The following is a 12,537-nucleotide window of genomic DNA, read 5'->3' as shown; positions in this document are numbered from 1 at the left end:
TTATGATCAGATCGAGTCCAGTATATAAGAGTGCCTTAATAAGAGCAATCAAAATATTATTGAGCAACTTATTGAGTCCCAACTTTATATTAAACCACATCCCAGCTCAGCTGAAGTATGCTGAGAAAATATTAGTTTTTTGTACTTCACTACTTCACCACATCTTTACTAAATAATTATAAATAAATAAATAATAAAAAGAAATGTATTTATTATATATTAATTTAATAGAAATAAATTTTATTTTTTTAATTTCTACTAATATAATGTTGTATTAGTTAGTATGCAGTAAAAATATTATTTTTTATTTTATTTCATGAAGAATCCAAGATCAGAATATCTTTAAAGATAAAGTGATTCAAAGAAACTGGTCCAGTAACACATAAATGTTTAATATATTAATTAAATAATAAACATTAAATGTTTATGAGAGAACACTCATATATTAATCCGTTTTATTTATTTATTTTTGTTGGTGCATAAAAGCAAATTGGGTCATGAAGGCTTTATGATAAATAAAAATATTTCCTACGTGCAAACATAGGTGGGTGTAAGATTTTAATTCTTCTGACACAACAGCTGGTTTTAAAGCAATTAAAAAAATCTATAAAATAATATTTAACGTAAAAAAACAATGATATTCAATGAAATTTTTATGTATATTTTTATTGTCTGCGGTATTTGCAACACTAAATGTTGAAAATGTTGCTGTGATATCCAAGTTCTTGAATATTGATAAAACTCTTCAATGAATATGATACGCTGGAGAGAAGTATTTCGTATTTAATTTTGTTTAATTAAAAAAGATATTATATTAATTAAAATTTATATCAATTCGTTTAAAATACAGTTCTATCTCATACTCATACTCAAATAAATATTATTTACAGCAGTTTCATTTGACAAAGATAAAAGTATCGTCATCATTTTCCTTATATTGCTTGTAGTTTAACAAAAGGATTTAAAGCAACCAATTAAATGTTTGTCGAAAACATTGTGTCCTTTGTCAAAAGCAGCGAAGAGTGTAAATATAATTGCTGTATTTTATTGCAATATATGGAAAATGAAAATAAATTACATACGAAGTTAACTGGGTTGATCTCACATTGATACAGAATTCATTTGCATAACGCAAACACTTTGTTTTAACAATTAATTGTGGTTCATTTCGAATGTCTACAGCCGCTACTTCTCAAGTTCTGAATTAAAATGAAATTAATAACAAAAAAAAAAAAAATTAAAAAAAAATATTTATCTTAATCATACACAGGGCCAACTCCACTTACTCGAACCAATTAAAAAAAAATTGCATATAAGTGTTGTACAAGTGAAAATATCTTAACTTTTGCAGATGCAGTGACAAATGCTAAAGAGTTCCTTTTTGCAAAAATATTTCATTCTTAATAAATTTATGTTTCATTTATAGTAATAAATTGTGTACTGATATATTGTGTTGGATGTATCTTCCTTTGCATTTTCTCTGTATCTGTTTTTTGCAGCAAAAATAGTTTTTTCTGCATTTTCAGAAATGACTTTAAAAATATATGTACAGATATTGAATCTCACTGAAGTTACCATTAAATTCATTAAAAATGTAGTTTTAAAATTTTTTAAATGTTCGTCCATCAGGTATCAGGTCTTTAATGCAAAGAGAATATGAACATTTTCAATAATAAATATTGGAATAAAATTTAAAAAAAAATTTTTATCTTTCTTCTGATAATTTTAAAATTACATTTGTAAGGATTTGCATTTTGCACAAGCAGATTTTTAACGTATATTTAAAATGTCCTCTTTTTATTATAATTTTTAATTATTTTTTTCCAATTCCAGATTGCCTCTTACTAGCCACTTCTGAATTTTATTCAATATGTGTAATGAGTCTCCGAATGATTTTGTTTGGTTTCATTTGTTGGGCTCATTTTTTTAATTTCATTAATACGGGTGGGATCCCATCCCCCACATGGGATTTTGTTCATACAAAGTGCATTAATTATAAATTTAAAATTAATATAAGCGCTGAAAACTTAAATCCTTTTTTCATTTTCTTTACTTTGATGTATCTCAAAGTAATGTGCATTTCGTGAATTAATAGTGTTTTAATTACTTGATCGTTATGAGGGTTACTACTTATTTACGTTTTGAGCATTGGCAACACTGATTGCTGTCAGGTGTCAACTGACGTTTTCATACAAAAGTCTGACATTATTAAACATAACCTATCTTAGACTTTTTGTCAAAAGGTTGTTGTTTGTCATAGATTATTGGACTTTCCACTTGTTTACGTATTTCTGAGCCTTAAATGCAAATGATATAAAACCCGATTTGAAATATATTTTCTTTCCTTTCAATATCATCTCATAATAATAATTTTCAAATAATTTTACTGTTCTTTACTCAATCCAGTGTTATGTGGGAAAGTAAATATTGAAACGCAAAAGTAATGTTTTACCCTTAATTTTTATCACTAGTGGAATTTGTGTCAGTATGTTTACATTAAGCTTTCTCTATTGATGAAACTAGAACTATATGGGGTAGTAAGTACTACAACGCAAAAATATATTACAGACTTAGTTTCACATCAAAATATCTTATACTTTTTATACTTATACTTATATTTTTAAGTCAGGTATTTAAACAGGAAAAACAGCTTACTGTTCCTACCTAGAACTAATGAGGGTCTTCTCCTTCTATAGTTGTTCAATTTTTTATACATTAGCCTATTTTATATGTGGACCTCAAAACATATGCTGGGAATTTACCCGGTGTTAAAGCAAAAATCAACATGAGAGTGCATCTCATGTCGGTGAAGAAATAAAAGTCGATAAATTGAGTCTAGTACTACAATTTCTAGAGAAAATTGTATTTGGAAAAATTCTCTTGAAGCGTGAAGCTTTAAATCGGAAATTGGATTTAGAGAAAATCTGTTTACGCATGATGCCGGTACAATAGTTTTCTATGTAACAGTGTTAATCCTCTTAATTCGATAAAAAAAATATGTGATATGGATCTCATTCCAGAAGTACTCTTATGAAAACTATAAAAGTATATAACAAATATAAGATTTTAAAGTATTTACTATAATCCAATAAAAAATATAACTGTTATGAAGCCACTTCTTATAAGTTCTAATCAAAACACCATAAAAGCATAATGAAGTTAATATTTTAATCGAAAAATAATTCATGAAAACAAACTAATGTACAATAACATATCTTTTATTATTCTCTTAATAAGATTTTTGAATTACTGTATTAAACAGGACTGAAATAATATTCAAAAATTAAAATGATGTTAAATATAAAAAAATAAATAAAAACATAAAGATTATTCTTTTAAAATCCAATGATTTGGTGGATTTAAAATAATCTTTCAAAATTAAGAAAATGAGAAATTAAGTGTAAACACTTTGTGTTTTTCGAAAATCAACAGGACTCTCTCGTCAGTCAGATCTATAAAAGCTGGGGTTTCTCAAGGATCGCCACTTTCCCCCATTCTCTACAACATTTATACATCTGATATTTCGATGTTATGTCCCTCGACTGTGGCGTTATATGCTGACGATACGTGTATGCTGTACTCAGATAAATGTGCTCTCAACATAACCAACACACTTCAAGAGCATATAAATCTCATTATGGAGTATTTTCAGAAATGGAAAATAAAAATCAATAAGCCAGGCTCTGGGAAGACTTTTCAAAATACCATGGTATATTAGGACGAATGACTTCCTCAGGGACCTCAAGATTGATCCATTTGAAACATAGACATTGTCTGTAAAGCATATACTTATTGGCAACCTTAGCAGGAAAAATTCTTAGCAAGATAATTGGTTTTATATGTGGAAGCGGTGATTGGTATATAGTACACGATAAGAGGACAAAATTGATAAGTTGGATGGCGAAGGAATTATCATAACACATATTAAAATTTTTCGATTAAAATGAGCAGGTCGTAACTACAGAACTGATAGGAGTAATATATTTCACAAAATATTGAAAGTGTTGCCTTTATATCAATAACCTAATTAACACCACGTGTAAGATGAATGCCGAAAGACAGGGGTTGGTTGGAAAATTCCGAATAACTAATATGCAGCAGTGAGGGACAAAACTAATGGAAAAGACTTCTTGAGCCTGATAAAGACTGACCTGGGTAATAAACAAGGGTGATGATAAATTACTTTATGGATATATTTTAAATGTATACCAACAGAATTTAGTATGGTCATGATATTTTAACTTTCATTATTTAATATCATAGTATAATATAATTTAATATCATATATACCAATTTCAAATTTATTTTCTGTTACTATAATGACTGTAAAATCTTATTAATCTGATGATCTTACTCATCCATGCTTTGTCATTCTTGGGTACCAATGGTTGGATATCAAACATGTGAGAATTCAACACAATAAAGTAATTTATATGATTAATGGTTTGTGAAAGGATTGATTTTTACTTGTAATATATCAAATTTTTTCCCTTGATTACAAGATCTGTAATTAGTTTTATTATAAGTAAGATTATAAACTGTACTATTATATATATTATACACATATGAAATATTAAAAATTTTGTTCAAAGATCATTTACTCATTAATTAAATCTTAATTAATTTTGGTTATATTAGTCAAAACTTTCTAAATTCAAGACAGAGAGTATTTCTCTCGCAGTCGTATGGTTTTGCAAAATTTATAAATAATTATTATATAATAATATTAATTTATTGTTAATTAAGAATATTATTATTATATTAATAATTAATATATTAATTAATTAATGTAAGTCTCATGTATCTTGACTATGGTTGATATTTTATTATAACATAAATGATTGACGTAATGGTTTAGCTGGCAAATGGTTATAAATGAAAATTAGTTGTTAAGTCAATTTTGTATCTCAAGTTGAAATGAAGTGAAATTAGGGAAAATATTTAAATTTATTAAAATTAAAATAAATTTTAAGAAAATAGTTAAACGTTTAAAGCTACTAAATGCTAATATTACATATTCACTTCATCATTAGTCTGAAAAAATGTGCGTTAATGCAGATCGTGGTGCAACGTCGTGATGGCTTTAACGGGTATCGAAAGCAGCGCTCAATGTTTGGATGCTGCTAATAAATTAATAATGAAAAAAATAAATATTTGAAAATTTATGGACTAATGGAAGAAAGTAGTTGTAAAAATGAAAAAGTTGAAAATTATAAACTCGAAATATTGGACGAGTTTTTGCGTGAGACGCACGTTTAAGTCGATTGGAGTCGTTAAAAAACGTTGCCGTATTTGATGAAAGTTTCGAACTGCACTTGGACGCGATGTGAACTTGCCTTCACGTCTCTACGAATACACAACTATGGTATAATCGTTGGTTAGATTACCAGACAAAATCCATTTTGAAAATTATTGCATGAAAGCATTACAACATAAAAATGCGAAAAGAAAACATTGCAGTTCCAAACGCAAAACGCCAATAAACAAAAATTGGCGGACTTTGCGGAGTTATTGCCAATGAGCAATAATTTCTCATGTCTGGTACTGATGTTGTCTTTGACCATGAAGTGTTGTTTTTGCACTTAATTGAAAATGTTTATAATAATTTGAAAAAAAAAAAAAATTTCTTTAATGTATTTTGTTATGAATATGCAGATCTCATACCAGAGATTGTTATGCAAATAACAGTATAACTTGTCATTTTGCTTAGCGCTACAAACATTTTCTGCATATTTTGTTTCATGATAATTTATAATATCGTATATATTAACGATTTAAATTCAAGACTATTTAATTCGAAATTCTTTTTATGTTTAAGAATCACAGTTCAGTCGAAGAGTGAACCGCATTTTAGTTTTCCAGGTATTTGGTTTAGTAGTGGAACATGTTTCATGTCATGTGTAACCTGCTTTCGATAGCCTTTTCGCATAAATCTTTTAAAACTCAACTGCCAAATATATTCGAGGCCAACGTGTTGCCAATATTACGTCAAATATTCGGTTAATTGTTCAAAACGTTTATTTTATGTGGTCCAGTCTTTTTAACCGGTTTATTGCATACATAAAATCGTTATCACCCATTACCTGCTCACTCGCTGGAATTATCATTGTTGCTAGCTCTCGTCTTGTGCGGCTATTTCGGCATATCCGCATCGGTAAATACGGACTTGAAAAGCTTAAAGATGATGGCTGTGTTTTTCACTGACATCAATAAGTATTACGGCATAGGTGAAATGAGTGAGACGTGCCTTCAGGCTTATCATCCTTTGTTGCATACGTATATAACATATTGTACAACTGGCAATTCACTTATGTCGTATTTCTCATAAATTAAAACTGATTTAGGCTAAGCTTATTTCCATCAATACATTTGCAATGACTGAAGTGAGTGAAGATTTAATAGTTTTGTATCTCAGTTTATATAACTGAAAGTGAACTAAAAAAATTCAGATATTGGGATGCATTCAAGGTCGATTAAACAGACTTAAAAAATAATTAATTAAGAAAATTTTAATTTAAATAGTACGCACAGATATGCCTTATACGAGTACTATAGACACATCACATGTAATAAGGTTTTATATGTCATAGTATACAGATCTTTTGAACTTATTATTGTATTTATAGTATGCAATATACATTGAATATATTCTCATATTAATTAAATATTTGTAGTGTTTTTATTATTTGTTTATTTTTCTTTCTTAACTTATACTTTATAATTGATTTATTAATTGGGTTGGGCTTTACTTTCAGAAGTTTAATTAAATACCTGTAAGAAGCATTTCAAATATTTCTATTATACAAAACAATAATATATCAAATAATTATAATTGTATGACGAGAATTTTATTTTCAATAGAAAAAAGAGTAATAATATTGAAATTCCATCAAACAATAATATACAACGATTGAGTTAATCCATATAGCTGTGGTTTACGCGTTAGTTTTAGTTAGATCAAGTCAATCTATGTTACTGTGGTTTATGAGTTAGTTCTTGTTAATAATACAGTTAGTGTAAGGTTTGTTTATATATATATAAAATAAATTGTCAAATACACGGAATGAAAACAATATTAACGAAATATAAAAGTTCCATTTGAAATAAAATTTATGGAACTTCATTTTTTGTTTCAAAAAATAATATTACAGCACTGTAACAAAATACTGTATAATAATGGACGTGCATCTTGGCTTTGTTTGTTAAAATATGGGTTTACGGTCTGAATTTGGCCTGTCTAATTCTTGACATGTGCAATCCAAAAATTATTACGAATTACTACAATAGATGTTTCCAAAATACTACTGATGATGTATATTTGACGGTATATAAAAATGAAGTGGAAGTTGTAATGGTAGGAACCTCCCACGAATTGAGGGCAATGTATATAGTATATAATATATTTATCTACTTATAACTAATCCATTATGACCTGATTAAATGGTGAACAAAATAACGTGTAGTCAATTCAGTATGTTATTTATCAGCTATTCCCTTTGGTGTAAATTTTTGGCGACAGGACTTATCGTAGTAACTAGATATAAAATAAAATTAAGTTCTGTATGAGAACTTAAGAGTTAAAATTCTCTTAAAAGTATGAGAGTTATTATTCCAAAATGATTGATCGGACTTTGATTAATATTTAAATTAAAGGAAATACAATATAAGTGCAGATTAGTGCATATTGAAATGCTAATTTCTTTTGCTTTATATTAGATATTTATTTTATGTTAACTAAAAAATATATATCCAATTATATTTATTTAATTTATTTAATATTTCATTAAGCTTTGTGTTTTTGCTTTAATATTGGGTCGTCCTAAAGAATTCGAAGCTTTCAGGCAGGTAAAAATGTCGCGCCCTCATTCAGTAGGTAAATGATTATATGAGGTGATCAATGGTTAGGCTTGAGTTTGGGTGATCAACGACAAATAAATAGATAATAGGGTTAGGAATGGTGGACCCAGTTCATTAAGGCAAAAAGGCATTTTATATGTTACTCTTCTTTAATTCAGTTGGTTTTCATTACCGGTTGAAAAGAGACACTACGTAAAAATTTAATAAATCTAATTATTTATTTATTCTTCTTGTTCATTGTCTACATACAAGTATATGTATTAAATTTGTTTATAATATAGAATTTCAAAAAGAGCTATATGCAAACTATAAAATGACATATTAAATTTTTCAAATTCAATTCAATTTTAGAAATTCAGACTTATATGGTTTTGTTTTATCATTATTTATATAAGTATATTAGAAGTGGTCCAATCTGAATATACAAAGAATGATGAAACCTATATATGTAGACCATTTTATACTAGTCTTGGCAAAGTTATATATTTGTTGTTTCACCCGACGACTTTTGACTTGAATGAATAATAAATATATAGTCAGACTATAATCTGAGTTCTCTAAAATCTGTAAGATATATGGTTGGAAAATAAAAGTGCTAGGTATTTTTTTTCACTATGAAGCGTTTTCTAAAATCCGGTAAAAAAACATCAATAACATTACCTTGAAGGTAATATATGTATGTAGATTAAGAATAAGAAACAAATAATTTTGCTGAGAGTTAGGACTTAACTAGAATCGAATAAGAGTATAATGGAAACCATTGCTCTACTCGAAAGTATTATATATTAAGTTCTGGTAATAAACCAAAACATATTCTTCATTTTAATAAGTGATTTACCAGAAAAAAATCTACGAACGCGGTTTTGATTACACTGCCTTTCCTTTATCGCTTAGACGGTGACTGGGGTGTGGAGAACTTAATTATATAATAAGGTTGGTTGTCAAAACCAGGTGTACATTTCATCATAACACAAAACATTGAAAATTGAATGATTGACAAAAGTCAGAAGTTTCAGAATAGGCAGGGTCTAATTAATTAGAATATCATTCCTTTGTAAGTAAAAGGCTACTAATATTTTTACAATATATAAAGGTTTTTCTTTACAGAGCTTTTTTATTAATTTTATTGATTGTAAAATAATTAGTTAATTTTTAATATATATTATATTTGTTGATATTTATATACCTTTAGTGCTTCAGTCAAACACATTGTAATATAAATTAACTATCAATATAGAAACGTTAACAATTTTAATACACAAGAAGCTGGTTGCAGCTTTCAGCAGGTAGCACTGTCTAACAGTATTCTTGCCTTAACATAACCCTTCACTAACATAATTTATAACAGAGCAACGTGTTGCATTTCGTAATTGGCGTTATGTAGTAACTCTCTGTTAATACTTTACATAGCTCATTACTCTAAATATTGGAAACCTCTCTACCAAGTGCAAAATACTATAAGACAAATGTAAAATAATGGATTAAAATTAAAATTTTTTTTTTTATTAATAATCCAATCGATAATCAAAGGTCGTTTTAGTTTTGGCAACTTTTGAAAGAAAAAACAATATTAACAACTGAAAATTAACATTCATTAAATAATGAGTTTTTTAATGGATGAGCTCAAGCCGTTTATTTCCCTAATGTTTTGTTTTATTTTTTTTTTTTTGTTTTATAATACAAATTGTACTTTCATTAGCGATAGCCTGAAGTTTCTCTTTATTTGTACAGTCAGTTTCAGTAAATGACAAAAATTAATTTTTTCGGATACAAGCTTGTTACATCATTGAAAGAGAGATTAAAATTGATAAAAGTTGATATATGAGAGTTTTGCAAAAATTAATGACCTTGTCTGCATAGATTAACAATCCGATTATAATAACAACCAATGAAGAAGTCACTAGTAAATTTAATTAATTTTTAAATTTAACTCAAAATTTGCACAAAAATGTCAACAAAGCAAAAATATTTACAAATTATAAGGCAAAGCCGTTGAAAATTGAAATGTCATAGGTCCATAGAAGAGGTGCGAATACAATACTGAACACAAGCCCAAATACCAAGGCATTTGATAAGAGCAAAAGTCAATAAAGTTATAGTAAAAATCGTATAATTATTACCTAATTTGTAACAGATACAAAGATACAAAGGCACGGCGGCAACAAATGAGATACAAATAAGCACAAGAAATATTGTTGAAGAAAAACAGAAAGAAAAAATTAATAATAAACAAGAAATACCAGTCACAACTGCAATGTTGGCTGAGTAGTTCCCAAATATATAACCACATTTATTGGGATATATATTTCATAAAAAATATTGTTAATTTTATTTCATATGAATTTATATGAACTTTGTATGTGAAAACTGCAACTCAGTCGCTTGGACGGGGAAACAAAAACATGCGTTTCCAAAGCAAATTATAATTTTATGTATAAAAATATGCGGAAATTGTTTAATACTTTAAAAAAAACAAAGAAATTTACAATTTCTATAAGCAACTTATTTATAGGTGTGTACATGAAAGCTAATGGCTCAAAGACTTACCTAATGCTAAAGTTGTAAATGATATTAAAATTAAACCAAATATGGCGTGCGAACTGCTTTTCAGTTGCATGTTGAACTAATTTTTAATTTATTCCAATTGTAATTATTATTTCAACGTTATTCCAATAATATCCAATCGATCTCTTAGTTCGATCGACCGGTTCAATTACAACTAATTAACTTAATTTTTCTTGTTGCCAAGAAAAAAAACCACTACTTTCTGGAACTCACACGACCGTCACTGCGCAAGCGCCAACCGACAACTGACAGAGTCTGCGCTTGAAGAAATTACAAGAAGGTGAAAATTGTTACGCGGCGACAGCCACTTAAAGTTGAGTGAAGCGAGTGAGTCGTTTTTGAGTTGAATTCACTTTCAGTTGAGTTTTTATCTAAGCCATAAATTATTATTGCCCTATCTCAAGTGTTGTCTTAAAACAGCTGTGTTTACACTCCTATTAGCCGGTTTGAGTAAAGTTAAACACGCACTGGCATTGTTTTGTTCGATGTGTGAACTAAGCTTTGAGCTTGTATCGCGCACTGGCTTTTTCATTTTAAGCTCAAAGCTCTGCTTTCATATCCAATAACAGACACGTTTATGTTAATTTTATATTTTGTCTTAATGTAGACTGACTTTGATCTCTGCTTTGTGTGCGCTTAACATTCAATGCTTGTATATGTCTAAACTTTAAAATGTTTTCTGTTTCTCATAATTATAATTATCGATATGCATATTAACATACTCGCCTACATACTCGTTTACATTCTGTAAGCACAACACGTAATTATTCTTATGCATATGGAAAGAAATACACTATGTTGTTGTTGTTGTTGTTGTTGTTGTTGTTGAGTGCAATGACTTCTTATGTTAACATAAGCCACAAAAGCCATAAAAGAACACAATCTCAAAAATATTTATGGAATTAAAATGAAATTAACCAATTTAAACAATTATTTCAATTTAATTATAAAACAAATTAATGTCTTATGATATAAAATTCAATTAAATGTGTGTATGTGTATACTATATAAAAATAAAACAATAGTATATAAAATAATAATATATAAAAATATATAATTATTTGTAAACAAATAAAATAAATAATAAAAATAAAAGAAATAAATAAACATATACATGTTTACATGTTTATATTTTTATATAAATAAATTAACAAATACTTAAATAAATGATAACACAATTAATAAGTTTGTAATTAGTTGAGTAAATAAATCAATAAATAAGCAACTTTAAGATTAAATAAAAAATAATTAAATAATAAATAAATGAATACACAAATAAATAAATTAATAAATTTATTAATATATAAATAAAGAAATAAATATATGAATTATAATAAATAAAATTATTATAAATAATTATACAAATAAATAAACAAATAAAAACAAATAAGTAAATGATTATATAATTAAAAATTTTTTATAAATATATTCATAAATAAATCAATAAACAAATAAGCAAAAAGATTAAATTAAAAACAAATGAATAAAAATTATATGAATATACATATACATAAATTAATAAATTTATTAATAGAAAAGTTTTAAAAAGTAGTGAACTGCAACAATAAAAATTCTTTTATAAAAATATGTATTTCATATATATATTTTTTCTATAATTATCTATATTTTATTTAAATGAATTTTTGGCTAAATATTGCTAAATATTTATCATCAATGGTCTTGGAATTATTTCTTATAGTATTCAATGAACACTTGCAAATAAACACTGACTCTGAGCTTGAAATTTGGCAGGGCATGAGTTCAACTATTGATATTTGCAGTTTCAGAAGATTATTTACAAATAATTATATACAAAAAAAAAATTCCAAGACGACTGAAGATGGGTATTTGGCAATACTCGTAAGTGCTGTATGGTCAGCAAAAAATTCTATTAATTAAAATATATATAAAAATGATTTTTATTGTTGTAGTTCATTACTTTTCGAAACTTCTTTATTAAATACCACAGTATCTATTAAAGTAAAAATAGTCACTATTGTCATATTAATGTTAAAATAAAATTAAATGTATTTTTTTAATATATAAATAAAGGAATAAATACTTGAATAAACATATAACAGACAACTATATAAATAAACAAAAATTAATAAATAA

At 26.8% G+C, this 12,537-nt stretch overlaps 1 protein-coding gene across 1 annotated transcript in view; it reads right to left on the bottom strand.

Annotated features, from left to right (window-relative positions):
- The window catches only part of LOC119669252 (chitin deacetylase 1), a 65,817-nt gene extending 55,148 nt beyond the window's left edge, over positions 1-10,669 (bottom strand). The window contains exon 1 of the mRNA XM_038079079.1: positions 10,405-10,669. Coding sequence (XP_037935007.1) covers positions 10,405-10,474 — 70 coding nt within the window. The 5' untranslated portion in view covers positions 10,475-10,669. The remainder of the gene's footprint in view (positions 1-10,404) is intronic.
- Between the last annotated feature and the right edge of the window lie 1,868 nt (positions 10,670-12,537).

This window comes from Teleopsis dalmanni, chromosome 1, assembly GCF_002237135.1.
Source record: "Teleopsis dalmanni isolate 2A chromosome 1, ASM223713v2, whole genome shotgun sequence".
NCBI classification, from domain to species: Eukaryota; Metazoa; Arthropoda; class Insecta; order Diptera; family Diopsidae; genus Teleopsis; species Teleopsis dalmanni.
The sequence above is the reverse complement of the archived record's forward strand: the minus strand, read 5'-3'. Positions and strand labels throughout refer to the sequence as shown.